Genomic DNA, 19,021 nt, shown 5'->3' on the forward strand with positions numbered 1-19,021 from the left:
ATGCTATGTAATTAGACGTAATGGTAAATACTATTACTTGTATTATTGTTCTCCAGTACTACCAGAAAGCTATTTCACATATCTATCTACAACAAACACACGCATGCACACTCACGTAAACGCTCTCCGTCTCTCGCAATTGCTTCTCATGTTTACAATATCCAAAAGGTGCCTAGTGTTTTGAAAGGGTATCTTAGTCCATTTGAACCACCTGGGTGCTCCAGCAGCCAAGCAGCTTTCGCTGGGATGTGCTCATGCTCAGTGCTGTGGATTTGTCTGGACTGTCCAGCTCTACCATCGCTGTGGGCTGAGTGGAGTCACTGTACAAGAGAATGAACACTTATGAATATAACTATTGTTCCCTGAAGGAGGGAACGAGGTATAACATACTATGGAAAAACAACGACCAATCATTTTCACCTGAAGAAAACTGAAATCACGGCCAACGGACCAATGGATGCTGAGCCCGCCCTCGGAAGCCCCGCCTTCCTGGCTATAATACTGGGGCTGCCGTTCATTTCCTCAATTCAGTGATCCCAAATATGTTGGACCAACACATGTTATACCTCGTTCCCTCCTTCAGGGAACAGTAATTATATTCATAACCGTACGTTCCCTTTCAATCGGTCACTCGGAATAACATACTAAGGGATATACAATCACGCCACAAGCCGGCTCAGATGGTACCAAACTAGGAGGCCCATGGCAGCCCAAGCACACACACGTTTCACCAACTCCAAAAAGGGGTTACGGAAGCCACCCTTTTCCCTAATACTTACCGTTGAAGCCTGAACTGTCAGAGCCTGATGAGGACTGAACTGTCAGAGCCCCATCTAGGGAACAAGAACCTGCTGCAACTTGGCTATGTGTACTGACACGCTGCCACTACAGCCTAAGTCCACAGACACCACGGTTCCAAGAACAATACTTACCTTGTGAGCCTGAAATGTCAGAACTCGTACAAGGAATCGCAAGTCCCAAAAAAACAGAACACCTGTCGTGACTCGGTATAGCGCACACGTGCTCTGCCTAGCATCGACCAGAGCCGATGAACCACGGCAGCTGGAGGCTCAAGCCCACAGGAAACCTGCAGTAACTTGTGTACTCGCGCACTGCCACGGCAGCTCAAGGCGCAAGCCCAAAGGAAACTGCGGTAACCCTGATAATGCGCAATTTACACGCTGCCGCTCCCACAGGCAGCCCAAGGCTCAAACACATAGGAAACTGTGGTAACCCAGATAAATGCACAACCTGCACGCTGCCTAACACCCACTCCCGGCCCCAGCCATAAGAACACTATGAGCCACACTAGGAGCAGTTACATCCAAGTGATAAAACCTCACAAAAGGTATGTGGGGAACCCCAACTTGCTGCAGCACAGGTATCACCAATTGTTATGCTCCTGAACAATGCCCACACCCCTAGTGGAGTGAGTATGCATATCGCTAGGCAACCATTATCCTTTGGTGTCATATGCCAGGGACATAGCCTCCATGATGCAATGAGAGAGACGCGGCTTAGAAAGCGCCCTACACCGAGCTGGATTAGAAAAAAATATATACAAAAGCTGCTCACAATGCAGATATCCTTGGTCCTATCCGTATACACTATATATACACAACAGTATGTGGACACCCCTTCAAATGAGTGGATTCGGCTATTTCAGTCACACCCGTTGCTGACAGGTGTATACAGCCATGCAATCTCCATAGACAAACATTGGTAGTAGAATGGCCTTACTGAAGAGCTCAGTGACTTTCAACGTGGCACAGTTATAAGATGCCACCTTTCCAACAAGTCAGTTCGTCAAAGTTCTGCCCTGCTAGAGCTACCCCGGTCAACTGAAAGTGCTGTTATTGTGAAGTGGAAACGTCTAGGAGCAACAATGGTTCAGCCGCATAGTCGTAGGCAACACAAGCTCACAGAACGGGACCGCTGAGTGCTCAAGTGCGTAGAGCCTAAAAATTGTCTGTTCTCGGTTGCAACACTCACTACCGATTTCCAAACTGCCTCTGGAAGCAATGTCAGCACAAGAACTGTTCGTCGGGAGCTTTATGAAATGGGTTTCCATGGCCGAGCAGCCGCACACAAGCCTAAGATCACCATGTGCAATGCCAAGCGTCGGCTGGAGTGGTGTAAAGCTCGCCGTCTTTGGACTCTGGATCAGCAGAAACGCGTTCTCTGGAGTGATGAATCACGCTTCACCACCTGGCAGTCCGACAGATGAATCTGGGTTTGGTGGATGCCAGGAGAACGCTACCTGCCCGAATGCATAGTGCATACTGTAAAGTTTGGTGGAGGAGGAATAATGATCTGGGGCTGTTTTTCATGGTTCGGGCTTGGCCCCTTAGTTCCAGTGAAGGGAAATCGTAACGCTACAGAATACAATGACATTCTAGACGATTCTATGCTTCCAACGTTGTGGCAACAGTTTGGGGAAGGCCCTTTCCTCTTTTAGCATGACAATGCCCCGTGCACAAACTGAGGTTCACACAGAAATGGTTTGTCAAGATCGTTGTGGAAGAACTTGACTGGCCTGCACAGAGTCCTGACCTCAACCCAATTGAACACCTTTGGGATGAATTGGAACGCCGACTGTGAGCCAGGCCTAATCGCTCAACATCAGTGCCCGACCTCACTAAAGCTCTTATGGCTGAATGGAAGCAAGTCCCCGCAGCAATGTTCCAAAATCTAGTGGAAAGCCTTCCCAGAAGAGTGGAGGCTGATATAGCAGCAAAGGGAGAACCAACTCCATTTTAATGCCCATGATTTTGGAATGAGATGTTCGACGAGCAGGTGTCCACATACTTTTGGTCATGTAGTGTACATGTGTAAAGCGCACACCGGACACAGATCCCATATCTGCGGTTGTGGGTGCCAAACTCTCCCGTGCGCCTGGGACAATATATCCCTCCACGGGTCCCCGCCCAACAAGAGGATGATCTCCGGGAACCAGGGTTGTCTGGGCCAACGGGAAGCCACCAGAATCAACAACAGACCCTCCTGACGGACCCTCTCCACGATTGCCTGAATCAGGTCCACCGGAGGAAACGTATAGAGCAGGGTCAGAGGCTACTGATACGCCAAAGCATCCATTCCCAACAGAGCGCCCAGATCCTTCATTGAGAAGAACAGGCGACAATGCACTTTTTCTCGCGATGCGTAAAGATCTACGTCGACCTTGCTGAACTGGAACCATATCTGGGCAACTACCCGAGGGGTGCAGTCTCCACTCTGTAGAGATAGGACCCCCGGAACGTATATCTGCATCCATGTTGAGAGACCTGGGAAGATAAGTCAACCTGAGAGATAGGAAATGCGCTGCTCCATGCGAGCAGATAATGGGCCAGGTTTAGGAGAGAGAGAGACCAGTTAGAGGTCTTCAAGGGTCTAAAAATATGGAAATGGATCCCCCATATGCATAGATAAAATAAAATAAAACATAGACACGTTCCAAATAGACCCCAGGACAGTCAGCCCCGTTCCAACAAGGACCGTGGAAAACAGACCCAAACAGACCCGTTTGGGTCTGGTTCAGATCCGAGAGGAGAAAAACAACAACTGTAAAACTACAACTGGGCCCTGCCAGCGCCATCAATTAACAAGCGATATTGGCCAAATGATCCACAGTTACGTGTCCTTAAAAACAAAAACAAATGATCAAAAAATGTTTTGTGTGCCGGTGCGCACTGCCTTTGGAACTTAATTTAGCCAAGAAAAATGTCTCAACAAAATCAAACAAAACACTTTTTGCACAGGCTATTTAAAGAACTGGTTTAGATGATTAAATAGGCCTACAATAATAATTACAATGACAATAATGACTAAACAATTGATAATAAATACGAAAATAAGTAGAAAATTGCTTCCAACCTCAATAGTGAGTTGCACACAGTCCATTTGGCCGCTCCAACGTTCTTCTCATCTTTGTCCACTACAATATAAAAACATTCTCCTACTCGGCATCTTTTCACTATACTCTTTCTCCTCTAACTTTTGTTTAACTTCAACAAAAAAGGACTCCATCTTCACAATCAACAGTAGCCTAGACCAAGGCTCTTTTTACACACCTTCTCTCTCGCTCTATCTTTTCAGCAGCAGGCGTAAGTGAGATGAGCAGCCCGGAACCAGTTTCAGCTGGACATAAGCTATACGTTTTATTGAGTTTCAATTGGCTGACACAGATAACACATTTGCGCAGTTCTCAACACACTAAATTAACAGAGGACAGTTCCAATCGGGTCCAGTCGGTAAATCAATATTAATTGCACATGCCTGAGACTCGTGGCAATTATATCAGACCTGACCCAGATCCGAGACAAAAGTCTGAATATAGGACCCGGATCCCAGGTCAGATCTCTGAATTTCGCGTCTGTGGAAAACGTGAAGACCTTAGACCGCATCCGTCCCTACCTGTTGATGCACGCCATCACCCACACGGGTCCTTCCAAGGAGTCAACGCCCTTAGACAAGACAGGGATACGTTGAGCAACCGATGGCTCTGTCGAGATGCATAGCAATCACCCAGCGCTGACACAGACGCATCAACAGCTGTCCCAGAGGCACCACAGCTATTATACTGGCCATCAGACCCAATAATCACTGGCACAAGTGAAAAGCCCCGGCTGAAACCGTGCCAGATAGAGCCAGTATGCAACTCTCCTCTGTTGGGACAAAAACACATGATTCAGAACCGAGTCCAGAATGAGACCCAGAAACTGAAAGTGCTGAGCCAGAGTCTAACAACTTTTCTCATGATTCGCTATGAACCTCTGAGACTTAATTTGGGAAATCACCGCAGCAGTGTGGAGCTCCAGATAGGCCAATACGCTGATCCCCTGTCACCGCAGCGGTGTCAAAGCCACCTCCACTACCATAGAAAAGGTGCGGAGTGATAGGGAGAGCCCGAAAGCCAGGACCAGAAACTCTTGGCCACACCTTTGAAATGAAACCCCCGAAACTTTCTGTGGGGAGGATGTATAGCCACATGAAAATACGCATCCTTCAGATCTATGAACGTGAAACAATCTCTGGGATGCACCGACTGCAATAGCGGCGAAAGTGTGAGCAAAGCGAAGAGCTGAAAGCTAATGTAATGCTAGGTAGACAGCTGGCTAACAGCTGAGAGTGACAGCTGTCTATCGCCGCATCTGGATGACTAAGCCAGTGGTTAGCCTAAATTTGTTTGCTTTTTAATAATCACTAGGACCCATTTCTCAATACTTAGGTCACTTTTTCAAAACTCTTCACACAGTGAGTACAACAGCAGTCTATGTGGGCTAAACTGTCGATCGTTGTTCATTGCTTTGGCACAAAATGCATTCAATGACTACATCTTTCAAATTTCATGAATTATTTTCTCACTCACGAGCACCACCAAAACTCTATGTACCTACAGGCCAATTTGCACATTTTTACATACTCTTTTCAAAACTGTTAAACTTAAGTTCAAAACCTAACATAACACAACATTGAATAAGACAGCAATTTGCTACATTTCTACAGTAATACTGTATTGAAATATATTCCACATATAAAAAAGGAAATACTATAAAATCAATTAGACCAACCACAGCTGATTCCCATTGTAGCTGAACACCTACACAGGTGTTAGTCTTTCAATTTCATTACCATCTAGACAAAAGGGAACATGTTAGGAATAATGCTGTACTGTAATGTAAACATGGACCCAGCCGGAGATAGAGAAGTGGCTGACAGAGGAAGATTGCCAGGAATGGACCAGGTATGCCAAAAGATTCTTTCCTAGGTGTATTGCCCAAGATGACATAAGATGTGATGTGGATGAGAACCTGTGGCCAAATGCAGAAGACTGGGTTGACCAGCATTGCTACTGTATCCGGTAGATGGTGTATATACAAAATCTTGTATTTTGGAATCACTCAATGCCAAATAATGACATAACATATTGCATCATGTCTGATTCATTCCTGTAACATATACTGCAATGAATTCTAAACAGTGGAGAGGTGTCATTCTTGTTTTGTAAAGAAATTTGACAAAAGAAACCATTGTGTAATGCTACCTGTTGTTAGTGTTTGTCACGATCGTCATAATAAGCGGACCAAGGCGCAGCGGGATATGAAGACATCTTCTTTTATTAAAGATGACGAAACACGAAACGAACACTTTTACAAAACAAAACAACAAACGACCGTGAAGCTACAAACGTAAGTGCATACACAAGCTACAAACGTTCAACATAGACAATTACCCACAAACACCTAAAGCCTATGGCTGCCTTAAATATGGCTCCCAATCAGAGACAACAATAAACAGCTGTCTCTGATTGAGAACCAAATCAGGCAACCATAGACTTTCCTAAACACCTACACTGAACACAACCCCATACATACTAAAAACCCCTTAAACAATACACACACCCTAAACTAGACAAAACACACAAACATCCCCCATGTCACACCCTGACCTAACTAAACTAATAAAGAAAATCAATATAACAGAGGCCAGGGTGTGACAGTACCCCCCCCCCCAAAGGTGCGGACTCCGGCCGCAAAACCTGACACAGAAGGGGAGGGTTCGGGTGGGCCTTCCTATGGTGGCGGCTCGGGTGCGGGACGTGGACCCCCCTCCACCATAGTCACTAACCGATTTGGTGGCGCCTTTGGAACGGCGAGTCCCGGACTGAATACCATCCCAGAGGGCGCCACTGGACGGAGGGGCAGCTCCGGACTGAGGGGCAGCTCCGGACTGGCAGATGGCTCTGGCGGATCCTGGCTGACTGACGGCTCTGGCGGATCCTGGCTGGCTGGCTCTGGCGGATCCTGGCTGGCTGGCTCTGGCGGATCCTGGCTGGCTGGCTCTGGCGGATCCTGGCTGGCTGGCGGATCCTGGCTGGCTGACGGCTCTGGCTGATCCTGGCTGGCTGACGGCTCTGGCTGGTCATGGCTGGCTGACGGCTCTGGCTGGTCATGGCTGGCTGACGGCTCTGGCTGGTCATGGCTGGCTGACGGCTCTGGCTGGTCATGGCTGGCTGACGGCTCTGGCTGGTCATGGCTGGCTGACGGCTCTGGCTGGTCATGGCTGGCTGACGGCTCTGGCTGGTCATGACTGTCTGGCGGCTCTGGCAGCTCCTGACTGGCTGGCGGCTCTGGCAGCTCCTGACTGGCTGGCGGCTCTGGCAGCTCCTGACTGGCTGGCGGCTCTGGCAGCTCCTGGCTGGCTGGCGGCTCTGGCAGCTCCTGGCTGGCTGGCGGCTCTGGCTGCTCATGGCTGGCTGGCGGCTCTGGCTGCTCATGGCTGGCTGGCGGCTCTGGCTGCTCATGGCTGGCGGAAGGCTCTGGCTGATCCTGTCTGGCGGAAGGCTCTGGCTGATCCTGTCTGGCGGAAGGCTCTGGCTGATCCTGTCTGGCGGAAGGCTCTGGCTGATCCTGTCTGGCGGAAGGCTCTGGCTGCTCCTGTCTGGCGGAAGGCTCTGGCGGCTCCTGTCTGGCGGAAGGCTCTAGCGGCTCCTGTCTGGCGGACGGCTCTGAAGGCTCATGGCAGACGGGCGGCTTTGCAGGCTCAGTACAGACGGGTGGCTTTGAAGGCTCAGTACAGACGGGCAGTTCATGCGGCGCTTTGCAGACGGACAGGTCAGACGGCGTTGGGCAGACGGGCAGTTCAGGCGCCGTTGGGCAGACGGGCAGTTCAGGCGCCGTTGGGCAGACGGGCAGTTCAGGCGCCGTTGGGCAGACGGGCAGTTCAGGCGCCGCTGGGCAGACGGGCAGTTCAGACGCCGCTGGGCAGACGGCAGACTCTGGCCGGCTGAGGCGCACTGTAGGCCTAGTGCGTGGTGCCGGAACTGGAGGTACCGGGCTAAGGACACGCACCATCAGGCTAGTGCGGGGAACAACAACAGGGCACACTGGACTCTCAAGGCGTACTATAGGCCTGGTGCGTGGTACCGGCACTGGTGGTACCGGGCTGAGGGCACGCACATCAGGGCGAGTACGGGGAGAAGGAACAGTGCGTACAGGGCTCTGGAGACGCACAGGAGGCTTGATGCGTGGTGCCGGAACTGGAGGCACTGGGCTGGAGACACGCACCACAGGGAGAGTGCGTGGAGGAGGAACAGGGCTCTGGAGACGCACAGGAGGCTTGGTGCGTGGTGTCAGCACTGGTGGTACTGGGCTGGAGACACGCACCACAGGGCTAGTGCGGGGAGCAGTAACAGGACGCACAGGACTCTGGAGACGCACAGGAGGCTTGGTGCGTGGTGTAGGCACTGTCTTAACCAGACGGCTAGCACGCACCTCAGGACGAGTATGGAGAGCTGTTCCTGGTGACATTAACTCACCAACACGTTCAGTCGGACGGATGCCGTGCCTCATGCACCAAACCAGTACATCCCTCATAACTCTCTCCTCCAATTTCTCCATTAACTCCTTTACTGTCTCTGCGTCACTCACCTCCAAATCCGCCCTCACCGGCTCCTTACGTAAAGCAGGAGGAGTTGGCTCACGTCTCCTGACTGACCCAACTACACTCCCCGAGAGCCCCCCCCCCCAAGAAATTTTTGGGTTTGACTTACGGGCTTCCAGCCTTGTTTCCGTGCTGCCTCCTCATATCGCCGCCTCTCAGCTTTAGCTGCCTCCAGCTCCTCTTTGGGGCGGCGATATTCTCCTGGCTGTGCCCAGGGTCCTTTGCCTTCTAGGTCGTCCTCCCATGTCCATTTCTCCAAATAGTGCAGCCTCTCCTGCTGCCGCTGCTTGGTCCTGGTTTGGTGGGTAATTGTCTATGTTGTACGTTTGTAGCTTGTGTGTGCACTTACGTCTATAGCTTCACGATCGTTTGTTGTTTTGTTTCAGTTTGTTAAAGTGTTCGTTGCGTGTTTTTTCCTTTCTCTATAATAAAAGAGAATGTATTTTGCACACGCTGCGCCTTGGTCCACTCTCTCTCAGCAAGACGATCGTGACAGTGTTTTTTAGGTCGTTGTTTTATGAGTGACAGTGTGCTTGTTGGGTGACAACCTTTGCTAGTGTTATGGAAGAATGAGTTGATTTGAGACATGTATGAAGTGTTTTGGTAGTTTTAGTGCATTTTGGGTGTGAAATTAACTGCTGTGCCAACTGAAAGTTGGTTAGGAGAACTGTGTGAAGAGTTTTGAAAAAGTGACCTAAGTATTGAGAACTGGGTCCTAGCGATTGTAAAAAAAAAAAAAAAAAAAAAAGTAATACGATTACGTTCCTAAGTGTGGAAAAGATATTTAAAGAAAACTAACTTATGACTGAACAGACAAATATAATGGAAATTATTCGCTAAATGATTAACTTTTACGCTAGTGACAAGAAACATATGGAATGTTCCATGCATCTGGACAGTGGATATAGCCAGAGCTATATATTTAGAGAGTTTGGCCAACTTTTTGAATTCGTAATATTGTTTTAATGTTGTTGTTTATTTTTTACTAAACTCCATGTGTGATGTTAACGGGGTGCTACCATGGCTGAAGTGTTTGAAGTGTCATGTAGGCTAAAGGCATCATAATTCTCATTCTGTTAACGGGAGCTAACATGGCTGCCATAGAATGTTGTAGTGTCATGTAAATGCATCATAATGCAGAAACCTCAATGTCCCAACTGTCTAAACACATGGCTCAGGGCACAGCGCATAGTGTCCGATATTGCGTTTTGCAACAAAACACATTCTAAAGCACATCTAAAGTAAATGTTCATAGAAAGGGACAATTGATTTCAGATTTTTAAAAATGCTAAATGTGAAAAATGTGTGTTTATTGCGTTTTGGAATCAAACCCTTTATATGCAAGTGAGGTGACAAACCGCTGTACTTCTATGATTGGTTGAACAAGCCTCAGTGTACTCTGGTCCTCATCATGTATAAGTGCCTGTCTGAGAGGTATCTTCAAACAACACTCAACATTGATGCTCTGATACTTGAAAAGAAAGATAAAGAGAGATACAGAGTGCTTGAGAAATATATTATTCTTACATGACTATAATACTTGAAAGTGACAGCTACCTGCTATGGGACTCTGCATATAGAGAGTCCTGCTTTGCTGTCTCTACTTTTCATCTTCATTTCAACTCCAGTCAGGTGCTTTGGAGTTTATTTTTGTATTTCAGGTCATTCATTTGCACACTCACTCCCAGTCTCTCTATGCTTGTCTTCCTGTTTCACTTTCAAAACACTCTACTTGCCCACAAATATTTGCTTACAGACATAGTACAGTAAGACACCTTCACACACATACATTTATACATCAAACGAAAGTACATTCTCCAAGATAGCCAAAATACCAACTTCTCTACAGTGCAGGTTTACTCCAGAGCTCAGACTCACTCTCACACTAACCTGCTTATAAAAGAGTCCCTCAGTCTGAAGCACTTTAGACCCACAGACCCACTCTCACAGCAACCTAGTCACTCATAATACTCTTTCTCACTCGCCACTGGATCAAATGACCAGAAGAAATCATATCTATTCTGACAGGTCTGTCTTCAACATTTTGATATGACTCCCCTTCCTTCCTTCCTGTTGGACCGTGATATGAACGCTGTGAATGTTAGTCAACGTTTGTTTCACCAAAGTCAAAAAGGTAAAGGTGATCTCTTTTCCTCACCTGTGACTGGTGCTTCTATGTCCAGCATGGTTTTCTCCTGGCGCAAGATGGCGGCGCCCTCGTTGACGATGCGTAGTGCCACGGCTTCCTCCACGCGGCCCTCCTTGGTGAGGTGGGCTTTGAGCAGGTCCACCCTGGGCTTCCCCTCACTGTCAAAAACCTCCTTCAATGTGAGGCGATGACTCAGGGGGAAGGGCACGGCTGTGGAGACAACACAGTGAGACAACACACCCCAATGGGATGTCAAGACAGTCCGTGATCACCTGCTCTGAGACTAGGACACAAATACTTCAGACTTAAAGTTAAGCACGGGGGAAAGATCCCAGAGAATTCTAATCGCATAATGTTTTGTTTAAAAAATAATAATAGCTGGCCAATTACTTTGTGATAATGTTTGCAAGCTACTTTAACTCTGGTCCAGATTGATGGTGCAGAGGTTTATTCTACATTGGCTAGCTTGTCCTTCCTATAACATTAGTTCCCTCTGCGGGATGTATTGTACCAGGGAACATGACTTCATGTACAATCCAATCGCTGAGGGCCCCAGATATAGGGGGCGGGACAGATGAGAGCCGATGAGAAGAGGAAACAGACCCATCAAACCATCATGAGACAGGGAACAAAGACCACTCCACTTAGAGACCCTCACACTGTATATCAGTTGAACACAGAGCATCAGTTGTACAGCCAGCTCACAGAGGGAAACCGCTAGACATCCTCAGATGCCGGATTCCAAATAGTCTGAGAGCAGTATGGCAATAAAAGCGTTGCAGAGTGTCTATCAGCAGACCTACACAGAGCACAAGACAGGTGCGTTGAAACATTTCATTATGAGCTGCCTGGCGCTGTTTAACGGCCGTGGTGCTGAATCGGCGACCAGCCCCTTGTTTTAGCTCGTGCTGGTGCTGAACGTTTGTGTACCACTATAAGGACACAACAAGGGATTGCCGCAGGCGAGTTAGATGTCTTCGTTGTACCGGCTTCTACAATTCATGTTACAACTAATGCCTAAAACAGATACTCTATCCTCCAATACTTTGGTTAAAACTGCTCAGCCAGTTCAATTATGGTGCTTATATGCATAAAGCTAACCCCGCCCTTTAAGACACCTAAAAGAAAGTCAAGCTTTTTTTTCTTTATGCAGAAATTGCAGAGGGGAAAAGTTCTGTCAACAAATTCTTCCAAAATGTAGCCTACTTTAATTATGGATGCTTCCACAGTATATTATAAATTTATGAATCGCTGTAAATGTACAATCGGATGTGTGGAATAAAAATATCCACGTGATTTTCCCCAGATAACACAACCTCTTTTTTAGTGAGAGTCAACAATCCAGTATGTATAAACAGCTTAACAAAAGTCTGCTGAACATAGCGGTGGCAAATGAAGCCCTCTATCCGAGTAATTACTGTATGTATCTCCGATCCTTAAAAAGAGGGAACTGATTGTGTTGTGTTCTAACCAGGGGGTGCAGTCATTTCTGATGAGAAAGCCAATAATACTGTAATACGACAGGGAACAAAACTTTAGTCTGAAGGAATAACTTCACTGGGTCGTTAATACAAATCTAAACCCATGAATAAGACCGCGCCTGTCTGCCAGACATCCTCTGAAAACATCCCATCCAACATCACATCCATTGCTTTGGGAGCAACAAAGGGAATTTTCTGCACTGAAGCTAATCTATCTGCGTCAGTGGTCGAAAGACTTTGGTGTTGGCTTTGCGTGCTGCATAATACAAAAAGGTCATGTAGCCACGCTTACTGATGCAGCAGCCTTTCTCACTGCTGGACCTGTGGCCTTACTAAGAAAGCAGGTTTGCATTCCAATCAATCGGTCATGGACAATTATGTTTGATTCAGATTGGATACTAAATCCAACACCATTGTGCTCTTATATCACAGACCATGTAACAGCTTTCGTCGGTGGAAGCGCAGCGTGATTAGTGTTCATCTTAATTTAATAATAAATCCCCCAAAAACCAGGACACTTCAAATACAAAACAACAAAAGTGAAAACCGAAACAGTTCTATCTGGTGCAGACACACAAAGACTGAAAACAACCACCCACAAAACCCAACAGAAAACAGGCTACCTAAATATGGTTCCCAATCAGGGACAACGATTGACAGCTGCCTCTGATTGAGAACCATATCAGGCCAAACACAGAAAACCAACACAGAAATAGAAAACATAGATTACCCACCCAACTCACGCCCTGACCAACAAAAACAAAAGACAAAACAAAGGAACTAAGGTCAGAACGTGACAGACCAGTTAGAATGAAAACAGCACACATCAGGCAGGTCCTTTGACCCATAGGACAATGCACCTGTGAACTCACAACTATATAGGCCTGGGGGTCTTGATTGTTTCCATCGGCCAATAACACTACTGTACAAACCTACAAAAAAGTATTTGATTGGATAGTGATTCCCTCACCAGTGTCTCAGCTCTAAACCTGTTGCTGACTGAAAAGTAATAATAAAAACCAGCTGATACCATGACATAAAGCAGAGTGGTGCTCCAGCCCCTGCAATATGGTTGTCTGAGACGTGCAAACACGCACACACGCACGCACACAGAGCAATATAGCAATATGGCCAAGTTTGTCGGCTAGAGAGTTGTGTTGCTCAGTGCATGTGGCGATGGGGAGCTGCTGAGCGGAGCGCTGGGGGAATAGGAGAGAGCAGAGAGCTCTCCGAGCTGAGGCTCAACGTGATCAACATGCTGTTAAATAATGGATGCTTGACTAGAGGGGGAAAAGAGAGAAATCTCATGTTCCTGCTGCTGGGATAATGAGCCCAGGCCTGGCATGAGATTTTCACTGAGGTTAAATTAATCCCATTCAACAGTGTGTTTGTGTTTTATCTGTGCATGTGTCTGTGTGTGAAAGTCCATGTTAGTATATGTCTATGTGCGTATGTTTTGGGCTTGTGTATTTGCCTGAACGGTGCATCTTAACGTGTTTGTCTCTGTGCTTACATATACAGTAGGTGTGTATACCTGACTGTATTGTGTTTCCAAATATACACTGAGTGTACAAAACACTCGATGACCTAGACTGACCAGGTGAAAGTTATGACCCCTTATTGATGTCACTTGTTGAATCCACTTCAGTCAGTGTAGATGAAGGGGAGGAGACCGGTTAAAGAAGGATTTTTAAGCCTTGAGACAACAGAAACATGGACTGTGTATGTGTGAATGGGCAAGACAAAATATTTAAGTGCCTTTGAACGGGGTATGGTACTGTAGTAGATGCCAGGCGCACCGGTTTGAGTGTGTCAAGAACTGCAACGCTGCTGGATTCTTCACACTCAACACTTTCCCGTGTATATCAAGAATGGTCCACCACCCAAAGGACATCCAGCCAACTTGACACAACTGTGGGAATCATTCAACATGGGCCAGCATCCCTGTGGAATGCTTTCGACACCATGTAGAGTCCATGCCCCGACGAATTGAGGCTGTTCTGAGGGCAAAAGGGGGGTGCAGCTCAATATTAGGAAGGTGTTCTTCATGTTTTGTACACTCGGTGTATGTACGAGTTTGTGCAACTACTCGGAGCAAATAAAGTTCCCCCCTCAACGCTATAAACCAGATTGTGTTGTCACAGATTGCAGGAGCGAGATGAGGCAGAGCTGGGTGATCAAAAGAGCGTGTCACAATCTCAGTGGCCTGTCTGGTGTGTTTATATCTCAGTCTTACCTACAGACGTCACTGAACAGCCACTATAATACACTCAAAACAGCCCTAATGGTAGAACTGCAGTGGTAGGTACTGTGCCTAATAAAGAGACTAGAGATACTGCATGTCCTGTATGTTTGTAGACATGTCTGTATGTGTTTGAGAGTATGCATCATTTCCTTCAGTGTGTTTTTTTACACAACAGACAGTACTGTCCTTCTGATACTCTCCAACGCTAAAAGACTGAGAAGTCAGGGAGATTACTGGTGGACATTAGAGAGGGGGCGAGAAAGAGGGCGAGGGGGAGAGAGATGAGAGTGTAGAAGGGAGCAAGAGATAACGAAACAGAAAAAAGGAGGGAGGATTTAGAGGGAGAGAGCACCAGGCATGGTGAAAACACACAAGAGAGAAAGAGAGGGGGGGGGGGTTCAGATGGGAGACAGCTCACTTCGACTGGGCGCCCAAGCTAAGTTGAACTGTGGTGTATGTTGCCGGGCAACAGCAGCTAACTTTTGGAGTACAGCCAGTGTCAGCGCGAAATACTGCGATTTGCATGGGAGGATCAGAGACGTTCTCTCGTTCTCTCCTTTTATGAAGCACAATTTCCCCAAGACAATGCAGAAAGGGCAGGGAGCTTAATAATTGAGGAAGGATTTCAATAAACAGGAGACTGACAAAACACATATAGCTTTTCACCCATTCTGCTATTCCATGGACTTATCATCATTGCACAGCCTACACTAATTACCACCAGACACATGTACTGTACCTTCATTAATAAATGGTAATGTATGCCTTATTGCCTAGGACCTTTTTTAACAGCCACTACTGTATACCAACCTGTCCAGCTGTCATGAAACATTGCCAGGCTGGATGCTGCAGAGAGAGAGACGGGGGAACTGTTGGTCGAACACTGCCCAGGTTTCTACCTAACTAATACAACAGCAGCAGTGAATACTCTCCATCCAGCCCTGGCATCCTGTCAATTTGTCCACACGTACAGCACACTACTCATCCTCTAGGTGTGTAGCTACTGTCCATCTGGATCTATGTGCACTTGTGTGTCTGTCTGTCTGTCTGTCTGTCTGTCTGTCTGTCTGTCTGTCTGTCTGTCTGTCTGTCTGTCTGTCACGTCTCTCGCCCAGGTTTGTGTTAGCTAGCTGCACCTGTCACTTGTCTCAGCCCTGCTTCTACCAAACCTGCAGTCCCCCCTCTATCTGGGCCTGTGACTGTCTTCATTACCACACAGGAATATGCGGCAGGGAGGGACGTTGCTCCAGGACTCGGGCTCTTGTGGTTTATGTCATCCTAACTTTGTAAAGGGACATTGCACATAACTAAGAGTAGAATTTACTACCTAAGTATAGATTCTCGTCGAAGCCATATGCAGTGTTGCCAGCAAGCTTGTATTTGACTCAATAGACAAGACTAGAGACACGTGGAGATATTGTAAATAACATGGCAAACAATGTTGCCTAATCACTCGGGTGACAAGATGTTGTGTTCGGTACCTGTGTGCACTGTGAATAACTCTGACCTTTAAAGAGTCCATTCAATACCAATGTTGACGTTCCATTTATTTTGTTTCGTCTGTTATTATTGTTGTGATCATCACCGTACTCAATTTAATTGGGACTGTGTGCTGTTGGGATAACTGAAGGGTTTGTTATCATAGCACTCAAAAGCCTGTGATGCGAATGTTTGAAATGTCTAAATGAGTGTGTTCACTGATTGGACCTACGTTGACCCGGTTTCTTTCCTGTGCAAAACCCCAAATGTGCAGAGCCCTAAAGTGCATTCTGCCTGCATGCACGGAGTCTGCCAGGCCGTATGGCAGCTGGCGGCCCACAGATCAGCCCATGCATGAAAACCCAATATGCTAAAGACTGGGAAGAGAAGGAGCCAAGGAGGAAGCCATGTTAGCGGGGATCTGAACAGAGCAGCCAGGGTAGACACTAGGCAGTGTTTGTTTGACCAGTCTACAATACTGATGATAATGTCCCAAAACCACAACAGGTAAACTCAGCTCAATTATGCACAGAGCATACATTTGGACATTCACAAAATGGCAGAACTCAGTCATCGGTTCATGTCTCTTTTTGTCAACACCCCGTAATGGTTATAGGAGTTGGTTCTATGACCCATCTTCTAGGTGCTATGTTCTAGGTGTTCCGTTAGTGTTCTGTCCCCTATTAAACCACGTAGGGTAGGCTGTCTCCCCCTCCAAACTGTATACTTTAAGTAGCACATTTCAGCCATCTATTTCCTGTGTTTGAGGGGGTCCACTTGTCACTTTCGCTGGATTGATTGCTTTCATTTTACTCCTGAGACTCTTTCATACTCTTGCTTGTGCCTGCCATTTTTTTAATAAACATTGCGACCGTGGAAATGCTTATCAAACACATCCTGGTAATGGCTGAAATGGGCTCAATTAAATACATTGTTTTTCCGTTACATCTATAAGAATGCTAACACTTTGTCGGGGGTGTAACGTATTTTCTCGACTCTTGCACCACAAGAAAGGAAGATTATTTGGGGTGTTCATTTTTTGTGCAAAAAATATATATAATACAGTTGAAATGTTTCCAAATTAGATGCGCTGAAATGAAAGCAACCTCCCAAAAGGAACACTTGGATTATAGTGATATGTGTGATTTTACAAACAATGTAAAGTATGTATAGATAGGTGTAATCTGGAGCCAAGATTGTTGATTTTTAATCCGAGGGTATCCTGCTATTGACACACTTGTTGAATAATGCAACAGAACGTGACAACAACAGTAATTAATGCAGTAGTCTAGACAGCGCAGGTGAGGGCAGGTTGTCCTGTTAATATCTTCCCGGTGTGAAATAGTTACCAATTGTTCTGATTGTGACGTCATGTTGTAAACATTTTCACAGCGTGAAAATAATTGCACGCGCGTTTGTGTGGATGGCTGAGCTCGTGCAGATGTTTTTCTCACACCCCCTCGCCCTTGCTAGCTAACTAGCATAATTAGCTGCAAACTGGTCTTAATGGCTTGTTCTCAGAAGTGTGCAATTTTAACTTGTTTGTATAGCTAACAAACATTTTATTCATTCATATATATATATATATATATGTGTGTCCAAACTTTTGACTGGTACTGTATATTTTGAAATGGTCTGAGATTTAACAACAATGCATTGAAAGGGCAATTCAAGCACAGCCAATATGTGGTGATAATGCACATACCTCATTACTACAGAACTGTTTTTAATAGATTCAAAAATCTGAACAGTAGATATCGCTTGCATTTTGAAAGTCCTCTTGACTCAGAAAAGGTTGGTGTCCATTGATCTATAGCTAGGTCTACCTGTGTCATGTAAAAAAAATTCCCAGCGTGAAATATTTCCAAGTCGTTCTGATCGTTCGGTGTTCTGGTTGTGACGTCATGCTGTAAAACTTCTCCCAGCGTGAATATGTTCCCAGTTCAATAATTGGACGCGCAGCTCTTTATGTGGATGGCTGAGCTCATTCCAAGGTTTTTCTTTATTTTTACTATTTTCTACATTGTAGAATAAACTATGAAATAACATATGGAATCCTACTGCTGGCTTGCTTCTGACTAAGCAGGGTTGGTCCTGGTCGGTCCCTCAACGGGAGACCAGATGCTGCTGGAAGTGGTGTTGGATGGCCAGTAGGAGGCACCCTTTCCTCTGGTCTAAAAAAAAAAATCCCAATACCCCCGGGCAGTGGTTGGGGACATTGCCCTGTGTAGGGTGCTGTCTTTCAGATGGGAATTTAAATAGGTGTCCTGACTCTGTGGTCATTAAAGATCCCATGGCACTTATTATAAGAGTAGGGGTGTTAACCCTGGTGTCCTGGCTAAATTCCCAAGCTGGCCCTCATACCATCACGGTCACCGTGATGCATGAGTTTTTTCGATCCCACCTGCCGGAGTCCTCCTTGCTACCTAGCGGGACACCCGCCCTTACCGTCATTACTAGAACTGTGGGAAAACAGTCCCTGACAGGTGGGGCAAAGGACACGGTCTACCGGTGTCGCCCCCGCCTACCGGTAGCACAGCAGGTGGGAGGATGGGGAGACACTGTGTGCTAGCTAACTTGCTAGTTAGGGACACCGTGTGCAAGCTAGCATGCTAGTTATCTAGCCAGTACCCGGTGTCGCCACGCCTCCCGCCTGGTGTGTATCGGACTGGCTGGCTAAGCTAGAACATAGTGTCCTTTGCTCCCACCTGCCATCGCCATCATTACCAGAACTGCCGGAAAACAGAGCCTGACAGCTAGCTAAAAAACAGTACTGGTGTACAGCTAGCCAAGTACCGTTGTCGCCCTCGCTCCTTCTGCTTCTGTGGGTTTATTGGTGACTGGCATCCAACATTATTGTGCATTAACGCCACCTACTGTACTGGAGCACCACCACCTCCTGCCTGTCCTAGTTTAAAAAGTTACCAATAGAAGAATAAAGAGGGGTTACCGGAGATGCAGGAACACCCACATGCAGGAACGCCGCCGAATTGCAGGCCCCAATTGCACTCTTCGAGGGGAGCAGACTGAGGGTCCGCATCTCAACGTCCCTCTGTTCTCCCTTTCCTCCACTGACACTGACCAAAAAGGGACACCGTCTTTCCCGCCAAGTCCTACCAGCGTGATCCCGTGCTTTAGTTTTTGCTTTTTCTAGTTTTCCCAGTTGTGACCTTTCTGCCTGTCCTGACCCTGCCTGCCATCCTGTACCTGCCTGACTCTGATTTG

At 46.8% G+C, this 19,021-nt stretch overlaps 1 protein-coding gene across 1 annotated transcript in view; it reads right to left on the bottom strand.

The window, feature by feature from the left end:
• LOC120057586 (serine/threonine-protein phosphatase 2B catalytic subunit alpha isoform-like) overlaps positions 1–18,517 on the bottom strand; it is a 37,147-nt gene extending 18,630 nt beyond the window's left edge. Inside the window, exons 1-2 of the mRNA XM_039006161.1 lie at positions 18,505–18,517; positions 10,601–10,801 (exon numbers count right to left, since the gene is read on the bottom strand). Coding sequence (XP_038862089.1) covers positions 10,601–10,801; positions 18,505–18,517 — 214 coding nt within the window. The remainder of the gene's footprint in view (positions 1–10,600; positions 10,802–18,504) is intronic.
• Between the last annotated feature and the right edge of the window lie 504 nt (positions 18,518–19,021).

The sequence above is a fragment of the Salvelinus namaycush genome, chromosome 12, assembly GCF_016432855.1.
Source record: "Salvelinus namaycush isolate Seneca chromosome 12, SaNama_1.0, whole genome shotgun sequence".
NCBI classification, from domain to species: domain Eukaryota; kingdom Metazoa; phylum Chordata; class Actinopteri; order Salmoniformes; family Salmonidae; genus Salvelinus; species Salvelinus namaycush.